The sequence below is a fragment of the Chaetomium globosum genome, genomic scaffold (assembly GCF_000143365.1).
Source record: "Chaetomium globosum CBS 148.51 scaffold_2 genomic scaffold, whole genome shotgun sequence".
NCBI classification, from domain to species: domain Eukaryota; kingdom Fungi; phylum Ascomycota; class Sordariomycetes; order Sordariales; family Chaetomiaceae; genus Chaetomium; species Chaetomium globosum.
In genome coordinates, this window is record NT_165977.1 from 343,158 (window position 1) to 364,590 (window position 21,433).

The window sequence follows — 21,433 nt, forward strand, 5'->3', positions numbered from 1 at the left end:
AATTCTTAGCACGCTTAGTCCGCTTTCATCTCAATTTTTTCGACGTCATGCGCCCATAATTGCCTTGCGCAAGCAGTGTTGCCATGCGGGCAGGCAGATATGCCGGTGGGGCTGCATCAGTTCAGACTTGGATCTCGGTCACTAAGGTATCTTATTATCAAAACCAAATCAGCAAGGGGTTTTGCCATTGGAAACCACTGCCACCGGGGCAGCGTAAGTGCCTTGCCGATAAGATGAAATTCTGCACCTGGCACTTACGTACCTGCCCTTCAAATGAATTCAGGCCCTTCATTTCCATCAGCAGCGTTCCGCCTGATCAACCTCGTATCAGGATTTCCATTGTTACACCATCGGTGCCGAGGGTACTTAGCGAAGTAGCCGCTGCACTCAATGGCTCCCGAGTCAGGTTGGTTGTTTGTGGTCCGACTATAGTCCTCATCAGGCTGGTACAATTCTCCAAGAAGAAACCCCAAGCTCTAGTTAATAACACCTGGACCGTCACTATCTATTTGTTGACATTAGGGGTCGAATACCAAGGAGGTGGTCGAACTGGCCTGGCAGGCCCGGTGGGAACAACAGAGAGCTAGTCAACAAAGTACTACTCGACAGAGGGTATTAAACAGGAGGATAGCCGACGAAGACCCCCCAGCCCTCTTATTTACCGACAAAGCTCTGATGAGACACGAAGGTCTTACAAAGGCGCAGAGCTCCCTCCTTTCCCAGGCCCGTATCGGGGATATAGGCCTCCGGGACTACCTGTTCAGGGTGAAAGTCCCGGAGGTCCGCACCCCCTATTGCGAGTGCGGGAGAGGCAGGGAGACGGTGGAGCACTTGGTGGTTTGGTGCCCCGACCCGCCGTTACAAAGGCCGTGGGACGGCAGAGAGATTCGGTCACATCGGGACCTACAAACCGTATTACGGGGAGTAGGTGCGCGGAGCAGAAGATTTGTTAGGAAGGTCCTTGGCTGGCTGATGGACTCTGGCCGGCTACTGGAGTACAGGCTGGCCAGAAGGCTGGAGCTAGAAACAGTGGATGGGGAGGGCTAGAGGGCCCGGAGGCCGGCAAAGGGCCTCCTTTCTTTTGCAGTATGACGGATTCATAGATTGTTGTCTCAAAGTGGTAGACAGAGGTTTTTATCCGGCCTATACGGTACGGTTTCCTTTGTAAATAGCAGTAGAAGGACCGGCGCGCCCACGGGCATATCGGTGTAGGAAATAATAAATAAATATTTGTTGACATATTTTTCCTGCTTTCTTATCATAACCCGGGGGATCTTCTCAAGCACACCGCGTTTTTGAGGCTTTATGCGGGCAGTAGCATCGTCCTTCTCCTGCGCAATTTTTAATCGTGTTTTGTTTTCGCCAGAAAAGGTCCGGGCCCACAGGGGCTCGCACAACACGACAAGACTTGGCATAAGCGGGATGCAACCCCAAGCTGAAACTTGTCTCCTTGTGTGGGTCTCCACGAATATCCCGATTGGCAAGGTGTGATCGTTGAAGTCATCACAGTTCAAATACGTGAGGTGTGTTCGAGCCTTTTGCCAAACATGTTCATCCCTAGATGTGCATGGGCCTCGGGTGAGGTTTTGGCAAGGCGGCCCGCCGGGAAGAGAGGCCTGGGAAGATGCGCACGCAGTTGACCGAAGAAGGCCGAGGGCCAAAACTCAGATGTGGTCAAGCCTTTGCCAGGGGAGCCGGGGTGCTTCAATGAGGCTAGCCCCTTAGTGGCTCCATCTTGGTGGACGGCGGTTCTCCTTGACGCGGAGGGACAAGCCGGATTGTTTGCGGGTGTTTCTAAGGTATGCGGGAGCGGATGAGGAGTTTGTGAAGGCGACGAAGCATGGGACCATCCCCGAGCAAAAGCAGGCGTGGGTTAATGCTTTCAAGCATGACCTGCTTGGCTCGTTCAAGTTCTCGCGACTGCTCAGGGGCTGGACTCGCCTGAGGCCAACGACTTCTACTCGCACCAGTTTGCTCAAATCAAGCTCGACAACTGGTCGAAGGGCAGGATTGCGGTTCTCGGGGACTCCACCTCCTGCCCGGCGCCCCTTACCGGTCAAGGGACCTCGTTGGCCCTTTGCGGTGCCTACGTTCTGGCTGGCGAGATAGCCCGGGCCTGTAGCAAGGCCGCCGAGAAGGAGGATCCCACCCCATGGGACAGCATCCCTGCCGCGCTGAAGGCATACGAGACAACGTTGCGGCCGCTGGTGCACAGCATACAAGGCGACTCGGTCAAGGGCACCGTCAACCTCATGTGCCCGGGCAGTGGCTGGTTTATCGATCTTTTGCAACTGGCTTGTTCGTTGTATACGAAGCTGCGCCTCGACTGGCTTGTCTCCCGGTTGGGGTCGGACAACTGTTGGAAGGTAGACCAGGAGGTCTGAGCACAGGAGGGTCAATGGATCAAGGCCCAGAACGTGGTGGCAAGAGATCGGTCGGCTTAGGCCGGAGAGATCACTCGGCTTAGACCAGGTGCGGTTGCATGCGGTGCTACTATCGCTGCTCAGAGAGAGATATCACGGGTTTGGAACCCCCCTTACAGAGGGAAGAGGGGGACAATGACAATTTGACTTTGGCAGAGTCTCATAGCCTCTTAGGCTCAGCCGTGTGAATTCCCATCTTCCTGTGTGTGTGACACCTTGGATCAGTGGCTGTTGGTCTTCCAACACAACACTGGAAAATGGAGGTTGCCTGAGTACCCGGAGTTGGTTAAAAAGCATGAGGGAATGTATCCAAGAATGGAGGGGGCCAAGGGAGAGTAAGGCAAGTGGCAGGACGAACGAGAATTTAGTGAATAATCCCCGGCAGTAGCGTTGTTATTACTCTAGGTATAATTTCAATACAACTCTCATGAGACCCAACGAAGTCCCTCAACTTCAGGGAGAACTAGGTGAGCGAGGCACAGGATGCACTAATTTTCTAGGTAGAAACCCGCAACCTCCCTTATATGTAGTGAGCTCACCGCATCCCACACTGCGCCGCCAAATGCCCCGGCGGATGGTCACCATGCTGCACCAAATGCACCCCCTTTGCAGGCGCCCGCCCCATCCCATCCGTCCTTCACGGCAGGCCCGTCGAAACGGGCGGCCTGGCACCGTGCACATCCGTCTTCCTCTTCGCCCGTTTGGCTCTCTCAGCCTCCTCGTCCTGGTACACCGCCAAACCACTCATGACGGCCACATGAGTGAACGCCTCGCCCAGCTCGCCCGTGGCGCCGGAACCCCAGAACTGGAAGTAGTACCACGCGCGGTAGTCGCGCGACGCCGTGTAGGACGCCACGATCTCCTCACCGGCGCGCGTGAACCCCAGCGGCCGGTCGCGGCCGGGCGCGCACCGGTTGCTGCCCTCGCCGAGGCGCACGAGGACTGATCCCGACGGCGCGTACACGAATTTCTCTTCTGGTAGCCGGTCGTCGCCGGTCTCGAGCGGGGGGAGAGTCCGCTTGCGGATGCCGCGCGTTTCTTGGCAGGCTTGGGGTGCGCGGCGCCATTCGAATGTTTCGAGGGTGGTGGTGCCGTCGGCTTGTGGGGATGGGACGGGGAAGGTGAATTGGAAGGTGACGGGCCGGCAGCGGGTGTGGTCCATGTCGATGGTCAGGTCGACGGCTTCCGGCTCTGAGGCTTCCGCGTCGGCCGCTTCCATGTCGGCTGCTTCCGTGTTGATGATTTCCGTGTTGGTGGCTTCCGTATTAGTGGCTTCCGTGTTTGGGGGCCCCGGGCTGGAGGCTTCGGAGTCGGCAGCAGCTTCGGGCTCTGCAGTGGTGTTGTCGTCTGGGTCTGTGTTTGCTTCCTTGGAGTTGCTGTGCACTGTGATGGTGAAGGTGGCAGACTCGTCATCGAGAGGGAAGAGGGACCACGAGGGCCAGTTCTCCTTGACGGTAACGAGGGCAGGGCTGCAATCCTTTTTGTGTGCACTCTCGTGCAGAATCTGGCGTCGTGTGTGTAGCTCGACGTATCGGTAAGGCTGCTTGGGGTCGGCGCCGTAGATTTTGAAGCCTTTCAACCCGGCGAGGCGCACTCCGAAGCGCATGGGATAGCCGTGAGGGCCAGGCTGGCCTAGAGGCGAGTAAGGATTGGGTTGTTGTGCGGTCTGCTGTTGCCTTTCGCCCATGGTGGAATTGTGCGGTGAGGCGTGGTGGGGTTGTTGTGTATTCAAGAGGGAACAGCTTCAAAGAGGGGGAAGACAGATCAAGGTTAGGGGTCAAGGATGTATATTAGTAATGATAATTGTAGTTAAGTCAAGGTTCCAACCCAAGAGCTTGCGGTTGATGGGAGGTAAACGATGGCTCAGCCTGGGATGAATGATAAGGGCCTGGAGTTCAGGGGTTCGATCCGGTGGGGGGGAGGGGAGGGGTTAGCCAGCGACTAGCCCCTTCCCTTCTCCACTGATGTATAGAATGGTATGATGTCAGTTACCTATCTCAGAAGTTTTCAGGAAGCTACTGCCTTAAAAGAAGGGAGCATTAATAAGATGACTATCTGGTTGGGCTTGTTTCTCAAGACACCAACCCCGGGTTGCAGTTATCGTATAATTAACTTTGCGAGTGCAGGATCCATTAGGTTTAACTTCCATCTGGTCACATCCAAGGCGAAATATCGCCGCGTGAATACGTAAAATCGTCGTCGTTCTTAAGTTGAAGTATTAAGTCATTATCACATAGCCACGACCAGAATCCCTTAGATGGTGATCCTTTACTGGCAGGCTTTTGTTCTCCTATCCCCAACACCCCGGGCATACTCCCCAGAGAAACCGAGGGCAGCCGCCGTATGGCCATTCGTTTAGTGAGGGTCAGTTCCTACTTTAGTCCTTTTTCTTGTCTTCGTCGTTCTGCTTTCCTTCCTCCTTCTTGCCGCCCGCATCCTGGTCTTTCGCCTTCGATTCACCCTTCGAGTCATTCTTCGAGTCATTCTTCGAGTCATCCTTTGAATCGCCCTTCTTCTTTGCCTCCTCCTTAGCCTTCTTTTCCTCCTCCTCATTCTTCTTCGCTGCTTCCTTCCTCTTCCTCTCTTCTTCCTTCTCCTGTTCCTTATGAATCCTATCCCTTTCTTGTTCTTCCTCCTTCGCCAAATCACGATCCTTGCCCACAGAAATCGGCGCCGTCTTGAGGCTCTCCGCCAACTCGCCTGACCTGAGACGGCTCTGCCCTTCGCCGACCTTGGCGCGGCCGATCAGGCTGATGGCAATCGCGGCGCCCACCACGGCGGTAAGCACGAACCGGTATGACGCGTACCATGCCGGCGCCCAGCCCTTGACCGTCGCGCGCGAGTCGGTGAAATACAGGGCGCAGAAAGCAGCAAACTGGGTCGTCAGCGCCCATTCAATGGGCATGTAGATGGTCGGCCACGCCACCGCGGGCGCCAGAACGCCAATGCCGTACCGCAGGCGTGTGCGGTTCTCATCGGCTTGCCGCTCGCCGAACTCGAGCCCCCAGTGTATGGCGCCTAGGAAGGAGATGATGACGGCTCCGTACCCGACCTGGATTGGCTCGAGGATGTGTAGCCATTGGGCGGCCGCTTCGTGGTTGAATAGGAAGGCGTTGAGGAAACTCGACTGCGTGGGCCAGTCCATGTTTAGGTTCCAGGAGAGGATCACGGTGGAAAGGGATGTGGCCAGGTATGGGAGCGTGCCCGCAAGGCCGAGGCCAAATGCCTCTCGTGGGACTGAGGCGAGCGCAAACGTATCTTTCACTGTGTTCTTTCCGAAGCGTGAGAAGAGGGTGGGGTAGAAGCTAGGACGGGAATCAGGGGGGAGCATACTAGGTCACTCTTCAACCCTACCATGATATCCGGGTTATTTTCTGGCGGCGCTTGGCTTTCTTCGAAGATGTGTCGGACAGAGGAGGTAGTTGACACTTCATCCGGACGGGCTTCAAGCTTCTTTTGGGCCACCTCTTTCTCATGCTCCCTATCGATTTTGTTCGGCTGTAGCGGGGGTTTGGTGGACATGTGTGTGCGCAAGGTGGTCTGGAGTGGTCCCAATGGGGAGATTGCGCGCCGCCCAAGACGAGACGAGGGGGGAGTCCGTGTTGCGAATGGGTGGGATGGTTGTTGCCGGCTTGTGGCCGTAAGGGTTTGGAATTGTATTCTTAAGGGCCGAGCACCCCGTATCGTAGCGGCGAGCATGGTGGGTAGGATTTGGGAGCTGTGCTCGTGAAGAATCTCAAAAGAGGAGGGGGCCAAAGTCCGGACGATGGTTCGACGCGTCCAAACTCAGTAAATAGGGATGGCGATGGCGACGGTCAGCGATAGCCAGTGGTTATTAGGAATGAAGAGGGGACACGCGACGGAGGTTGCAAGCAAAGAACATGGGATTTAGTTGATGGAAGTCGCACAAAGGTACGGCCGTTGGCTACTAATATCGCAATCTGCAGAAGCATTACATAAATTCATGATTGCAAGTACTACCAGTGACCTGCTTCCATGTTTTTTAATGCAGTTGCAAGTTGCAGGTAGGCACGCCAACATGCTGCGCCGATGGTCATGACGTAATGGTTGGCGGCAGCGAGGAGCTCAGCGGCCGAGCTTGGAGTGGGATTGGGTGTTATTGGAACCCCACCCGTAGATGATGAGCTCGTGGAGTTGATGCTTGGCGAGAAGAAACAGAAGCATCAATTACTGTGGTAATTTGACGCTGAAAGTCAACGATATTCTTTGTGACCAACATAATTGGTATTATACCTTATCTGATCATGGAATTAGACACACGTTATAATCATATTTAAGTATTTTCATGATTAGGATCAAGGTCACATTCACAGCATGCCTTCCTCGAATGCCCCTCCTTGGTCCTTGGCACAAAGCTCGATGGTCCGAGCTTCGGGTTTCCCGGCACCACCACACCACTTGCGCGGCAAGGGCAGGGCAGCAACTGGGCAGGGGACGATCCGTCGTCATCAGCACCCACGCGAGAGCCTGGAAAACAACGACCAGCCCGCCAGTTTCCTCTGAACTCTTGTCCAATGCATTCCGGTGTGGACATCGCCTTTGTGCTTTGACTTTTCACCATTGCGAGTTGCTCCTCTTTTTTTCTGGTTGGTACTGTCGTGTCTTGGCCCCATTCAACCCCTCCCCCTCCTTTCCACAAGCCACTGAAGCAACCCGAAACTACGAAACATCTCACTGACAATTGAGGGTACAATAGCTCTAGTATACCCTAGCGCTGTTGTTTTCCTCTCCCCTCTGATGACTCAGGTCAAGGCGCTGGAATCCTCACATACACCGAGATAAACGACGAGCGCACTCGCATCATTCGTACACCAAGTTCCCGACAGCAACGCTAGCAACGCCAGCAAATGACGCCCTCGAACACTACAGCATAGACATCGATTCGTTTTGCCCTGCCCGGGTTACGGCACCCCACATTCAGGATGTTGGAAGGCCTGGTCGCGGGGCTGCTGAACCGCTTCTTGGGCATGTATGTTAAGAACTTCGATCCAACACAGCTCAAGGTTGGCATCTGGTCTGGCGATGTCAAACTGCGCAATCTCGAACTCCGCCGCGAGGCTCTCGACCAGCTGAAACTCCCCATAAACGTTGTCGAAGGTCACCTCGGCGCGCTCACATTGGTCATCCCCTGGTCCAACCTGCGCGGCGCACCCGTCAAGGTCTTCATTGAGGATGTGTTTCTACTTGCCTCGCCGAAGGAAGAGGCCGAATACAACGAAGAGGAGGAAGACCGCAGGAAACAGAGGATAAAGATGGAAAAGCTCGACTCGGCCGAGTTGTTGAAGGAGAGATCGCAGGAGGGCCTCAGCCCGGAAGAGCAGAAGCGCACCCAGAGCTTCACCGAGAGCTTGGTCACCAAAATCGTCGACAACCTGCAAGTCACCGTGAAGAACATTCACGTTCGTTACGAGGACGCCATCTCCGCGCCTGGCCATCCCTTTGCCCTCGGCGTCACCCTCGAGGAGTTCAGCGCTGTCAGCACTGATGGCGAATGGACGCCCACATTCATTCAGGACTCGTCCAAGACCACCCACAAGCTCGCCACATTGGAATCCTTGGCCGTGTACTGGAACACCGATACCAAACTCATGGGACCTGGCCGTGAGGCGCATACTCCGGGGGCCGAGGTGACGCCACACGACCAGATGTTACAAAACTTCAAGACCATGATCATGAGGAGCGACAACGACGTCGCGGCCGGTCATCAGTTCATCCTAAAGCCAGTATCAGGTCAGGCTAAGATCGAACTCGACAAGACGGGAGATCCACACGTCCCCAAGTTCAAGTCCAACCTGCTGTTCGACGAAATCGGTTTGGTCCTGGACGACCACCAATACCGAGATGCCTTGATGATGGTGGACCTCTTCCATTACTTCATCCGCCACCAAGAGTACAAGAAGTACCAACCAAAGGGGGTTACGCCCAAGGAGGACCCGCGTGCCTGGCTCAGGTTCGCCGGTGATGCTGTGCTGGGCAAGATTCACGAGCGTAACCGGCGATGGTCCTGGGACTACTTCAGAGAACGAAGGGACGACAGAAATCGGTATATCGAGCTCTTCAAAAAGAAGAAGCAGAACCAGCAGTTCACGCCCACTGAGAATGATGACATGAACAAATTGGAGTGGAAGCTGGGCTATGAGGATCTCCGATTCTGGCGCTCCCTGGCCCGCAACCAGCTTAAGAAGGAAAATGCCGAAGCTCTCAAGAATCGCCCGCCACCGCAAGAAGAGCAGCAGCAGGGCTGGATTGCTTGGGTGTGGGGGGCTAAGCCGCAGAACACGGAGAAACAGGACGAGATGGAGAACACACAAATCACGGAGGAGCAGCGCAAAGAACTCTATGAGGTCATTGACTGGGACGAGAAAACCGCCCTCGCCGCCGCCGTCGATGAGCCCCGGGACACGGTCAAGATGCAGATCGAGACTTCGTTGAGCACAGGCAGTTTCACTCTCAAGCAAAGCCCCCACGAAAACGCGAGAGACCTAATCAGCCTCCACTTCGACGTCTTCAAAGCTAAGGGCCTCAAACGGCCCGATTCCTTCCTGGTGGACCTTAGCCTGGGCGGTCTCCGCGTCAACGATGGTACCACGCCAAAGAGCGTGTACAAGGAAATTGTCCGCGTGAAAGATGCGCCCACGCAGAAGGCACAGAAGCGTTTATCTATTGCCGAACTCGCTCAGATCAATGACGAAGCCTTCTTCCAGTTCCAACTCGAGCAAAACCCCTTGGATGACCAAGCCGACATTGCCGTGACTGCAAAGCTGAAGCCGCTCGAGATCGTGTGGAACCCGAACGTCGTTGTCGGGGTTGTCGACTTCTTCCGGCCCCCAGAGCGCCACATGGATTCGATTAACGCACTCATGGAGACCGCCGGTGCAACCGTTGAAGGCCTCCGCGAGCAGACAAGAGCGGGACTTCAGTTTGCCCTCGAGGAACACAAGACCGTCAATGCCAAGCTGGACCTGCAGGCGCCACTCATTATTGTTCCCGAAATCATCACGAGTCAGAACACCGCTTGTGTGATCGTGGATGCCGGCCATATCAGTGTCACAAGCGAATTGGTGGACAAGGAGACGTCGAAGGAGGTCAAGTCGAAGCAAGCCCAAACACATACCGACCAGGATATGAAACGGCTCGAATCTTTGATGTATGACCGCTTCCTCGTGAAGCTGACATCGACCCAAGTCTTGATCGGGCCGTCAGTAGAGCAAACTAAGCAACAGCTGGTGGAGAAGGACGACCGATTGATGCTTCACATCGTCGACAAGATCAATGTCGACTTTGTTGTTGAGGCATCGATCCTCCCCAAAGCCCCCAACCTTACGAAAATGAAGGTCTCCGGACACATGCCTGTTCTCCAAGTGAGTGCGTCGGACGCCAAGTACAAGACATTGATGCGCATCATCGATGTCGCGATACCCAAGCTTGGGGGGAATCAGGACCAGCTGTCGCAGGCCAGCCCACCACCCAAGAGACCCCGTGTTGAGAGCAACGCATCTTCCGAATCGCGGATGCGAAACGCGAGAAGAATTTCTACACAACTACTCCCGTTCACCACACAGCAGCAAGCCATTATTATTGACGACGACGACCTTGATGACGATGATGAGTTTGAGGATGCCAAAGACGGTTCGTCGGACGAGCAATTACGGGTACAGCAGCGCATTTTTGAGTTCAAGTTCACCGTCGACAAACTTCGCGGCTCCCTTTATCGCAGCGACCCCCAGAGACAAAAGCCTGACCAGTTGCTTGTTGAGCTCGTCGCCGAGAATTTCGGAGTCGAATTTCACCTCAGGCCGTTCGACATGGGCGCGGACGTCACGCTAGGATCTGTTACCGTCGACGACTTCGTTGAGAACCCGCCAGCTGAGTTCAAGTCGATCGTCTCATCGGGTGATGTAGAGGATCGCAAACAAGCAAGGGACCTGGTCCATGTCAAGTTTGTTAGAGTCAAGAAGGAATCGCCGGAGTTCATGACTGTGTATGAAGGGGTTGAGACCAATGTCGACGTCGCTATCTCCACCATCAACTTGGTGGTCACACGCAAAACGCTGCTCACGCTGCTGGACTTTATCCTTGTCACTTTCACCAACAATCAGTCTGCTGACGTCGCCCGCCAGAAGGCTCTCATTGACCACGAGTCCGAGACGGATATCGATGTTGAACCCCCCTCACCGGTTCAGCAGTCTGAAAGCGGTGCTATCAGGGTCAAGGTGGATCTGAAGACTATCAGACTGATCCTTAATAACGACGGCATCCGCCTGGCCACCTTGTCCTTCAATCACGCCGACGTTGGTGTATTCCTTCTCGGCCGAACGATGCGCGTATCAACAAAGCTCGGGGACTTGAGTCTGGTGGATGACGTTAACTTGGGTGTTGCGGAGGACTCGAGTTTGCGGCAGCTCGTCACAATTCAAGGTGACGAACTTGCCGATTTTCGCTACGAGACTTTCGATCCATCGAAGGTCGAACAGTACCCAGGCTACGACTCGTCGATATTTTTGCGGGCCGGATCTGTTAAACTGAATTTTGTCGAAGAGCCCTTCCGCAAGATTGTTGACTTCCTTGTCAAGTTCGGCAAAATGCAGGCCATCTACAACGCTGCCCGCCAGGCCGCCGCCAACCAAGCCAACCAGTTGCAGCAGAGTCAAAGCCGGATCAAGTTCGATGTTATTGTCAAGACCCCTATCGTTGTGTTCCCTCGTGCGGTAGTCCCGGAAAGGCCTCAACGAGATGTCATCACGGCATACCTGGGAGAGATCTACGCTCAAAACAAGTTCGCGCCGCTTGACGACTCGGAGGATTCGGAGATTGCCATGAAGTTGTCAGCCGGCATCCGCAACATCAAATTAACGTCCAACTTCCATTACAGCGAAGGCCGCAAAGAGGAGCTGGAACTCCTTGACCATGTCGACCTCGGGTTCAACATCACTTACGCCGAGCATAAGCCCGGCGTCAAGCGGCCTGACCTCGAAGTACAAAGTTCGATGACAGATTTAAATCTCCGCATCACTCCCTACCAACTCAACTCGCTCCTCGAGATCTCCAAATCCGTGCCTGCTGCTTTTGCTGGGGATCCGGAGCAGCACACCGCGGACGCTGAGCGAGATGTTGACAATGCCACCCTCGAGCGTGCCAGGACGTTGCCAGGGTATGGGGGCAGTAGCACGAACGAACAACTCATTGACATGAGCCCAGAGCTCGGGACCCGCGGCGAAGCCTGGACTAAGCTTGACCTCGTCTTTACGGTTAACGAGATCGGTCTAGAATTGATCAACGCCTTACAGGATGCCCCTGTTGGAAACATTGATGCCGCCAGCCTGTCCAAGTTCAGCCTCAACTCCAGCCGACTCAAAACGCGGATGGACTCCAATGGCAGCCTTGAAGCGGAGTTTGTTATCCAAGCTTTTACAATTCACGACACCCGCCATCGTGAGACGAATAAGTTCCGGCGCATCATGACGAGCGGTAATACGAGCGTCGAGCAGCTGATGGCCAGCATTACCATGTCCGGCGGTGAGGAGAGGAACATCATCGCCATGATTGCCATCGATAGCCCTCGTGTCATCTTTGCCCTCGACTACCTTTTCGCTATCCAAAAGTTTGTTACGATTGGAACTCAAACTACCGAGCCGGACATTCCTGAGAAGAGCCCGCTGGAAAGCCCCGAGGAAATGAGTGACGTGGATTCTGTGCAGGCCAACTTTTCTGGGAGGCGCTCAGAGAGTAGCAGCCGCCAGGCCATCCAACCCGCTGCCGACCAGACGCAACAGAAGAAGCCCGGGGCGAAGACGACACTGGCTTACCGGGTCAACGTCGTAGACGCCCAAGTCATCCTGATCGCCAACCCCTTAAGCACAAGCTCCGAGGCCATTGTTTTGGGGACGAAACAAGTAATCTTTTCTCAACAGCACGCCCTCACATTCCAAGTATCCCAGTGCGGCATGTTCCTCTGCCGCATGGATCGGTTTGACGACTCTCGCCTGAGAATCATCGACGACTTTTCGGTTCAAGTATCCATGGACAGTTCCCAACCGGCCACCACGAAGATCCATGCCGACATCGAGCCTCTGATTCTCCGGCTATCTCTACGGGACATCCTTCTGGTGATGCAAACGATTACCAAGGCCTCTGAGCTATCGGGCGGCACTCCCGTGGACGCTGATCCCAAGGCATCCGACCAAAAGGCGAAACAGCTGAAAGCACCCAGCCTCAAGCACAGGACTGGAAGCGGCAAGGGTTCATCGACTCTGGCGGGGAGGACGAAGCGGACCAGCAAGAGTGCCGGTCAAGTATCTCAGAGAGGGGGGGTCCCACCACCCCACGACGTCGTCAAGCCGCCGCCGCGAAACGAGGAGCTTACTGTTGCAGTGGCCGGGGTTAGGGTGGTGCTCCTTGGCGACGTCCACGAACTCCCCATTCTCGATATGAATGTCAAGAACTTCACGGCCGGTGCCGAGAACTGGTCGTCGAGTTTGAAGGCGGAAACTGCACTTGAAATGTACATGAACATTTACAACTTCGCCAAATCGGCCTGGGAGCCTCTGATCGAGCCTTGGCAGGTCGGCTTCGGTGGAGCGCGTGACCAGAAAACTGGCACCATGTCGGTTGATGTGACGTCGAAACGCAACTTCGATGTTACTGTCACTACCGCCAGCATCGCTCTGCTCTCCCAGTCCTTCGCCTTCTTCGCACAGGACCAAGACGTCCTCAGCAAACCTCGCGGTGTCGAGGCCCCTTACCGCATCCGCAACTACACTGGCTTCGAGGTTATCGTCCATGCCAAGCGGCAGAGCAGCGAAGAGGTCACAACACTGCGTCTCACGGATGGACAAGAAGTGCCGTGGAGCTTCGAAGACTGGGAGAAACTGCGTGAGAGCCTCATGCTTGCCGAGGGTGCAGGTGCCAGCAACGTGTCCGTTCAGTTGGACGGCAGTGGCTTTGACATGGTCAAGAACATCCGTCTGTCTCGAGAGGGCGAGTTCCTCTATGCACTGAAGCCGAAAACGGATGGCGTTCTGCACAAGCTACTTGTTGAGGTAAAACTGGGCACCGACAACGTGAAGTATGTCACACTGCGCAGTCCTTTATTGGTGGAGAACGAGACAGATCTGCCTGTCGAGCTGGGCGTGTATGACGCTCACGAGGGCCACTTGCTCAAGATCGAGAAGATTGCGCCCGGCGAGAGCAGGCCAGCACCGGTTGGAGCGGTATACGAGAAGAGCCTGCTCGTTCGACCAGACCCGGGCTTCGGTTATGGATGGAGCACCGATACTCTGTGGTGGAAGGATCTTCTCCGGCGCCCAACCAAGACATTGGTGTGCAAAGGAGAGCATGGCGATCCTTTCTACTTCCAAATGTCTACACGCTGGGACAAGTCCAATCCGATGACTAGGTACGTAGTCTTTTGTGTCTGCAAGGGATGAAGGAAGCTAACAACAACAGGAATTATCCATACATGCGTCTGAAGATCTCCGCTCCTGTCACCTTGGAGAACTTGCTACCCTACGACTTCAAGTACCGAATCTACGATAAGAGCACGAAGAAGGACTGGTCAAACTTTCTCCGCAAGGGTGGCGTCAGCCCTGTCCATGTGGTCGAGCTGTCGCATCTGTTGCTCCTCAGCATCGACATGCAGGATACCCTGTTCAAGCCAAGCGAGTTCGCCATTATCAACGCCGGCCCGACGGACGATTTCAAGAAAGAGACGCATCTAGTGTGCCGCGACGACAATAACATGACCTTGAACCTGAGGCTACACTACTTCCGCATTCCTGATGGTGGGGGTGCGTTCAAGGTTACGGTGTACAGCCCCTATGTCGTTCTAAACAAGACCGGACTGGATGTTAGCATTCGCTCCAAGGGTTTCATGCAGCATGCGAAGGCGGCGGCGGGGCAGGCACTCATCGACGTTTCCGACGGAAGCGACAAGAAAGCGCAGCCGCTCATGTTCTCGTTCAACAGCGATGACCACAGAAACCGGGCTATCCTCAAGGCTGGTGACTCGGAATGGAGCAAACCCCAGAGTTTTGATGCCATCGGAAGCACTTCCGAGGTTGTGCTCGATTCCACGGGGAAGAACGCCGAGATCCACGTCGGTGTGACAGTTGACTCAGGTCAGGGCAAGTACAAGATGGTCAAGACGGTGACTCTGGCTCCAAGATACGTCATCCAAAACAAACTTGGTGACGACATCAACATCCGTGAACCCAGTTCTTCAAGCGTGATGTCTCTCAAGACCGGCTCACTCAGGCCGCTGCATTATCTGCACAGAGGTGCCGTCAAGCAGCTATGCTTGTGCTACCCCGGATTCGACAACCAATGGACGGCACCCTTCAATATCTCGGACCTTGGTATCACGCATCTCAAGATCGCTAAGGCCGGTCAACGTCAGCGGCTGATCCGGGTTGAGATTCTCATGGAGGACTCAACCATCTTCTTGAGTCTGAGCATGGAGCAGAGGAATTGGCCGTTCTCGATGCGTAACGAGAGCGACATGGAGTTCACCTTCTATCAGGTCAACCCCCGCCTTGACGAGGACGAGGACGAGGATCGATCCGGATGGCGGGCTGTTAGATACCGTCTCCCTCCACGCAGCATCATGCCGTATGCATGGGATTTCCCTGCCGCCAAGCACAGGGAGGTATGCATCAGTGCGTACAACAAGGAGCGACATGTGAAGCTGGCGGAAATCGGTAATTTGATGCCCATGAAATTCATTGGCACCAACGGCCAAGCAAAGATCATCGACATCAACGTCACCGCCGACGGACCGACGCAGTCGCTGATCCTGTCTAACTTCAAACAATCCAAGAGTCTTTACCGGCAACGGTCCAATGTAGGGTCGACTAGCAGTCGGGAGGGTTTTGAAGCGAAGCAGCTTGACACGAACACCACCTTCAGCGCGCAACTGCGGTTGTCCGGCATTGGTGTCTCGCTCATTAACTCGCAGCTCAAAGAGTTGGCGTACCTCACCTTCCGAGATGTCCAACTTCGCTACAGCGACTCGCCCATGTACCAGACAGTGAGCTTGGCCGTGAAATGGATCCAAATCGACAATCAGCTCTATGGCGGCATCTTCCCGATGATTCTTTACCCTAGTGTGGTGCCAAAGAGGGCGCAGGAGATCGAGGCGCACCCGTCGTTGCATGCCATGGTCACGCGAGTCAAGGATGAGTCGTACGGTGTCGAGTACATCAAGTACGCCACCGTTCTTCTCCAGGAGATGACGGTGGAACTAGATGAGGATTTCATCTACGCGGTTTTGGAGTTTTCCAAGATCCCTGGCGCTTCCTGGTCGTCAACGGCAGAAGAGGATAAGCTATGCGATGACAATATTGACATTCCGCAACCGAAACAACAACAGTCCGGTAGAGATATCTACTTTGAGGTCCTCAACATTCAGCCGATGCAGTTGGATCTCTCGTTTGTACGGACTGAGAGAGTCAATGTGGAGGACAAGACGTCATCCAAGAACCCGGTCATGTTCTTCTTCAACGTCATGACGATGGCCCTCGGGAACATCAACGACGCGCCAGTCAGGTTTAACGCATTGATGCTCGAGAATGTGCGGGTCTCGATACCGGTGCTTGTACAGAACATCTCGAATCACTACAGCCAGGAGGCCCTGTACCAGATCCACAAGATCCTGGGCAGCGCTGACTTCCTCGGCAATCCCGTAGGACTCTTCAACAACATCAGCTCGGGCTTTGCCGATATCTTTTACGAGCCGTACCAGGGCCTCATCATGTCCGACAAACCAGAGGACTTTGGCTTAGGCCTCGCCCGAGGCGCCGGTTCCTTCTTCAAAAAGTCCGTCTACGGCTTCAGCGACTCCTTCTCCAAAGTCACGGGCAGCTTTGCCAAGGGCCTCGCGGCGGCAACCATGGACAAACAATTCCAAGACCGGCGGCGCATCACGCGCGCGCGCAACCGACCGAAGCACGCCCTCTTCGGGGTCACGGCGGGCGCCAACAGCCTCTTCACCTCGGTCGCTTCCGGCGTCGGTGGCCTTGCGCGCAAACCACTCGAGGGCGCCGAGCAGGAGGGCGCCCTCGGCTTCTTCAAGGGCATTGGCAAGGGCGTGGTCGGGCTGGCCACCAAGCCGGCGATCGGCGTGCTCGACTTCGCCTCCAACGTGTCGGAGGGCGTGCGCAACACCACCACCGTCTTCGACGGCTCCGAGCTCGACCGCGTGCGCCTGCCGCGCTACATCCCCTCGGACGGCGTCGTGCGCCCCTACTCGCAGCGCGAGGCGCTCGGCCAGAGCTGGCTCAAGCAGGTCGACAACGGCAAGTACTTCGACGAGGCCTACATCGCCCACCTCGAGCTGCCCACCGAAGACATGGTCGTCATGGTGACCTACGCCCGCATCCTCCTCATCCGCAGTCGCCGCCTCCAGACCGAGTGGGATGTGCCGTTGAAGGATGTGCAGACTATCGCGAAAGAGCGCACGGGATTGAGTCTGACGTTGCGTGGGGGTGCCAATGGGCCCTTTATCCCTATCGGCCAGGAGAGTGGGCGCACGTTTATTTACCGCATGGTGGCGGTGGCGGTGGAGGAGTTTAATCGGCGGTTTAAGGGGTTGGAGTAGGGCGCTGACTTTGTGATGGGGGGAGGGAGATGCAAGGTGAGGTGGTGGAGACGGGGTTGGAGGAAACGGGCGGGTTGAGTGGCTAGTGAGGAGGGAGGTTGCTTTGTTTTGGGTTGTAAGGGGGTGGGTGTTGTCGGGGTCTGACAAGGTTGTGTCGCTTAGGAGCGCGTTCTTGAGATTCCTAGACTCCGTTTGCATGGCGTTGGTGGGTATAAGAAATAAAATGCCTAATCGTTCATTGTTCTAGTGTAGTTTATTTTCCGTCGTCTCGTCCTCCATCGTTGCACCCCGACTTTACCACCCCGGCCCAAGCCGACAACGTCCTGGTTTGACTCAGCTTAAGCTGGGGATGCACTGGCTGGGTCTCGAGTTCTCGGTTCGGCCACCTCCCCGTAACCCGACCACCCAATCCGGTCTTACTTATTGAGTGTAGAGGGTGCGCCATGTTCCCATTCGAGATTCGCAGCAGCAAGTTATCTGCTGCGCCAACGTGCATGTGGCTATCGTATTGTGTGTTCTGCAGTCGACCTCGCAGTTATCACATTCTCGGGATGTAACCAATGGTTAAGTGGCGGCGCCACGCTATTTGTTCAATCCTTTCGTTCGCGAGAAAGCCGAGAAGGGCTCGATCGCCGATAGGGACGGCATGGACGGGCCGGCGAAGTATCGTTGGCCGCCAGCCCCTGGTCCTCCGACCGGACGTGATTTGGGTGCCCGCGTCGAAGCCCCTTCCCTGCGGTTAAGAACTTTCTCCATACGCTTCCTCTGTAGTTTTGCGTTGGCGTCGCCGTTGATGTCACCTTGGTCCGGCTTGGCTGGCAGGGCATGGGCATGTGCATATCCCCGCCCCTCTGTTGTATGTCGGACTGGTCCCTACTGGCTGGTTGTCGGTTGTTGGTTCATGGCCATGCGACCTCGTTGCGCAGTATCCCTGTTTCCCTCCCCGGTCCCGCTCCCGTCTCTCCCCTACCTCCCGGCCCTTCCCTGCCTCCCGGCCTTCCCTGCCTCCCGGCCTTCCCTACCCTCCCAGTAGCTCACCCACTTCCCGTGACACGGTGGTCGTTAACTAGTGCAGTGGCAGGCAATCAATATTTGTGTGCTCGTTGGCGCCGCTAACTTCTTTGTCTGACAAAAAACCCGTCGCCCATCACTTGCTTCTTTCCTCGAACCGAACCGAACCGAGCCGAATCATTCTCCCTCCGCATGACCTCCCCAGCAAACGGCCTGTCTCCTTCGGGTGGGCAGGTCATCGCCGATGACATACTGCCCGGGGAGCACTGGACACAACAAGTATGGGCGGCCTCCATCCACGCCATATCGGCGCCACTCCCGGTGCTTGTGTGGGGGTCGAAGAGCAGACACTGACTGACAATGGCACGACTGCCCAGCCGATCACACCAGCCGATAGCACCGACACGGACTCGTCGTACGACTCGGATCTCGCCAGTTCCACGAACTCGCTGACGACAAGTATCCTCGCCTATCGGACGATTCAGGGTCGGACGTTCCATAGCGATAGGACGCCGGCTGAGTACTGGTGCGTTACTGCCGGCTGGCTGGTTTGAGGGTGAGGTGGGTGTGTGTGTGGGTGTGTGCTGATGGATCTAGGGGTCCCAATGATGAGCGGCAGAATGTGTGCATGGATATCATGTGAGATTGGCTCCCCCCCCTGAAGACGGAGTGTGTGGAGGCTGATGGTTTTACTCACTCTCCATCATTAGTCACCATGGGTTGACGCTTGTTACGGATGGGGATCTTTACAGGGCACCATTGCATATGACAAATGTCAAGAGAGTGCTGGATATTGGGACTGGGACAGGTATGAATTCGGGCCAGAGAATGCGGGGGTGAATCTGTGTCCAATGCATGCCGAGCCGGTCACTGACAAGCTGATAGGGATATGGGCAATGTAAGCCCGCTCCTTGTGATGAAGCCAACGGAAACGATTCACCACATTGTAGGGATCAGACTAACAACAGCGCCACAGCGACTTCGCGGACGCACACCCCGGCGTCGAGGTGATCGGCACCGACATCTCCCCCATCCAACCCGGCTGGGTCCCCCCAAACCTCCAGTTCGAGATGGAAGACGCGACGCAGCCGTGGACTTTTGCCGCAGGGAGCTTCGATTTTGTGCACATCCGCTACATGTTCGGCTCGGTGGCGGACTGGGACGCGCTCTTCGCCGAGGCGTACCGCGTGCTGCGGCCCGGCGGCTACATCGAGACCTTTGAGGCCGACGCCCGCATGTACGCGCCCGATGGTACGGTGCTCGAGGGGTCGCCGCTCGACCAGTGGGGGAAGGTGTTTCGGGAGGGGGGGAAGAAGTTTGGGAGGACGTTTATGGTTGTGGGCGAGGATCTGCAGAGGAAGGGGTTGGAGGCGGCGGGGTTTGTCGACCTGGTGCAGCAGGACTTCAAGGTGGGTGTGCTTTACTGGTTCTTATCCACCGGTGGCGTCGCTTTTGTTATCTGGGTATCTGTGGACAGGAGCACAGGGTGGGCATATCGCAGTGTAGTCAGCTGACCCTCGACAGGTCCCTATCACGGCCTGGGCTGCCGACAAGAAGAACCAAGAGATTGGTGCCTATAATCATCTCTCACTGGAGCAAGATATGGAGGGTAGGTTTGCGTTATCAAGTCGGACTTTGTTTTTCGCATGCTTAACTGACGGTTAATAAACAGGTTTGATCCTGTACATGTTCCAGCAAGTCATGGGATGGTCGACGACTGAGATTCACGCCTACATTGCGCATCTGCGCCGTCAGCTTCGTGACAAGAGCGTACATCCCGTCGCTGACTTGCGCTTAATTCATGCGCAGAAGCCGTTGGATGCGGCTGTCGGGTGATAGAGGCCACTATAACTAGTTAGAAGATTCTCGGCTACCTACCTTACCTAAGAGCTATAACATCCACGTGGCTGATAGAGTTGCTGAGATTCACGGCGGACCTAATGAGAGGAAACTGGTGAGGCAATGGACATGCCGCACCATGCTCGTTTTGTAAAGCCGGGCTGGAGGAGAAGGTGATCGCGAGATGGGAGTTATGTATACATGTTCATACACAGGAGGCGAATATGAAACGCCGGGAGGCGAGGGTCAAATGTCTCGACCATGAATCTCCACTCAGGCACTTTCCTTTGCCATTTGCCAAAAATCTGCACCCTCAAGCAAAGGTAAAACGAGGAAATGCGACCAACCATGTGAATGGGCACTTAGCAGCTTTTTCATCATTTTGACGTCTAGGAACAAAATGGTTGTAATTTATTCTTACGTACCTATGGAATGAACAGTGTACGAGCACGTGTGAGCTTAAAAGTTCCATGCACGCATTGTTCCCCCAAACTGCCCATAAATCCAGGCCAAGCCAAGACGTGGCGCGTTTCCACACGCCTTGAACGGTCGAGAATTGGGCCTCAACTTTGTGAACAGGGGTTGTGACTGGCTTGATTCGGCAAGCCGTCTCAAGTTTGGAGGGTTTGGGGCTCTGTTGCAGCCGAGCTCCCGCATCTGAGACAAGCTTTCTTCGATGCAGCCAATCGTATCAGCCTGTCTCGCGTAAGATCGCCCCCAGGACTTCAACCAGACTCTGTCTGACTTTCCCATCCTGAGAACCCCATCATCTCCCGGCCGGGGCCGCAGGACCGGTTCAAGATGGTGTGATCCCCGTCTTCTTTCAGGTCTCCTTTTTGTTCGCCTTCTCGCTTTTCTCCATTTCGGCCATCACCGTTTCTCCGTATCGTCTGAATTGTTTGGGCAAGAGAGTGCTGGTCGCTGGTCGCTGGTCGCAATCCCCTTCGCTTCTCATCCTGACGTTCTTTCCAACAACCTTCATTTTTTCCCGACTTTTTGTTGTGTTTGCTTCCTGTCGCTGGTCGATCTTTGGCTGCCGACCTCTTGGCCAGGCCTTTCGAGTCGTTCCACATTCCCTCGACGATCCATGATCATAATCCATCACCAACCCAGACACGAACCATCGAAGTCGACCCACCACCGGATACTAGCCGAGGCCTCGATCATCATTATCTCTTCCACATATTAATACCGGCACCGCCACCACCCACCAACCAGCACCATGGGCCAGAACCTCTCTCTCTCGGAGCCCTTCGCCGACACCTCGGGCGCGGCCTTGGCCCCCTGGGACCGCAACGCCGACATCATCCTCGGCGTGGCGTGGGGGTGCTCGCTGTACGCCATCGGCATGATCTGGTGCGCCATCGGCCTGCTACGCCGCTGGTCCCGGGGGGACAGCGAAAAAGACGTGAATCTATTTTCGGTGCTGGCGGCCTTCTTGCTGTCAAGCGGCTGGCCTGTCGTATTGTTGTATTTTGCCATGTCGAGTCAAGGGTGATTCAAGGGGGAAGGGGGAAATACTTGGTTGGAGAGAGGGGAAGGGTGA

The 21,433-nt window shown here is 55.5% G+C and overlaps 7 protein-coding genes across 7 annotated transcripts; 4 read left to right on the forward strand and 3 right to left on the reverse strand.

Annotated features, from left to right (window-relative positions):
• Positions 1 to 99: 99 nt before the first annotated feature.
• CHGG_02244 (uncharacterized protein) lies at positions 100 to 1,047 on the forward strand (the record flags this gene model as incomplete). Its single annotated transcript, XM_001228759.1, has 2 exons — positions 100 to 213; positions 523 to 1,047. 2 exons carry the CDS (start codon positions 100 to 102, stop codon positions 1,045 to 1,047), a joined length of 639 nt encoding a protein of 212 aa, XP_001228760.1.
• A 500-nt stretch (positions 1,048 to 1,547) lies between these two features.
• On the forward strand, positions 1,548 to 2,384 carry CHGG_02245 (uncharacterized protein; the record flags this gene model as incomplete). The annotated part of the gene is made up of 2 exons (XM_001228760.1): positions 1,548 to 1,578; positions 1,912 to 2,384. The coding sequence occupies 2 exons, from the start codon at positions 1,548 to 1,550 to the stop codon at positions 2,382 to 2,384; spliced, it is 504 nt and encodes a 167-aa protein (XP_001228761.1).
• A 676-nt stretch (positions 2,385 to 3,060) lies between these two features.
• On the reverse strand, positions 3,061 to 4,110 carry CHGG_02246 (uncharacterized protein; the record flags this gene model as incomplete). Its single annotated transcript, XM_001228761.1, has 1 exon — positions 3,061 to 4,110. The coding sequence occupies one exon, from the start codon at positions 4,108 to 4,110 to the stop codon at positions 3,061 to 3,063; it is 1,050 nt and encodes a 349-aa protein (XP_001228762.1).
• A 690-nt stretch (positions 4,111 to 4,800) lies between these two features.
• Positions 4,801 to 5,945, reverse strand: CHGG_02247 (uncharacterized protein; the record flags this gene model as incomplete). Its single annotated transcript, XM_001228762.1, has 2 exons — positions 4,801 to 5,550; positions 5,778 to 5,945. 2 exons carry the CDS (start codon positions 5,943 to 5,945, stop codon positions 4,801 to 4,803), a joined length of 918 nt encoding a protein of 305 aa, XP_001228763.1.
• Positions 5,946 to 7,366: 1,421 nt separating this feature from the next.
• On the forward strand, positions 7,367 to 17,037 carry CHGG_02248 (uncharacterized protein; the record flags this gene model as incomplete). The annotated part of the gene is made up of 2 exons (XM_001228763.1): positions 7,367 to 13,839; positions 13,890 to 17,037. The coding sequence occupies 2 exons, from the start codon at positions 7,367 to 7,369 to the stop codon at positions 17,035 to 17,037; spliced, it is 9,621 nt and encodes a 3,206-aa protein (XP_001228764.1).
• Positions 17,038 to 18,329: 1,292 nt separating this feature from the next.
• CHGG_02249 (uncharacterized protein) lies at positions 18,330 to 20,041 on the forward strand (the record flags this gene model as incomplete). The annotated part of the gene is made up of 6 exons (XM_001228764.1): positions 18,330 to 18,574; positions 18,857 to 18,946; positions 19,025 to 19,457; positions 19,573 to 19,657; positions 19,721 to 19,818; positions 19,937 to 20,041. The coding sequence occupies 6 exons, from the start codon at positions 18,330 to 18,332 to the stop codon at positions 20,039 to 20,041; spliced, it is 1,056 nt and encodes a 351-aa protein (XP_001228765.1).
• Positions 20,042 to 20,612: 571 nt separating this feature from the next.
• CHGG_02250 (uncharacterized protein) lies at positions 20,613 to 21,369 on the reverse strand (the record flags this gene model as incomplete). The annotated part of the gene is made up of 2 exons (XM_001228765.1): positions 20,613 to 20,863; positions 21,099 to 21,369. 2 exons carry the CDS (start codon positions 21,367 to 21,369, stop codon positions 20,613 to 20,615), a joined length of 522 nt encoding a protein of 173 aa, XP_001228766.1.
• Positions 21,370 to 21,433: the final 64 nt, after the last annotated feature.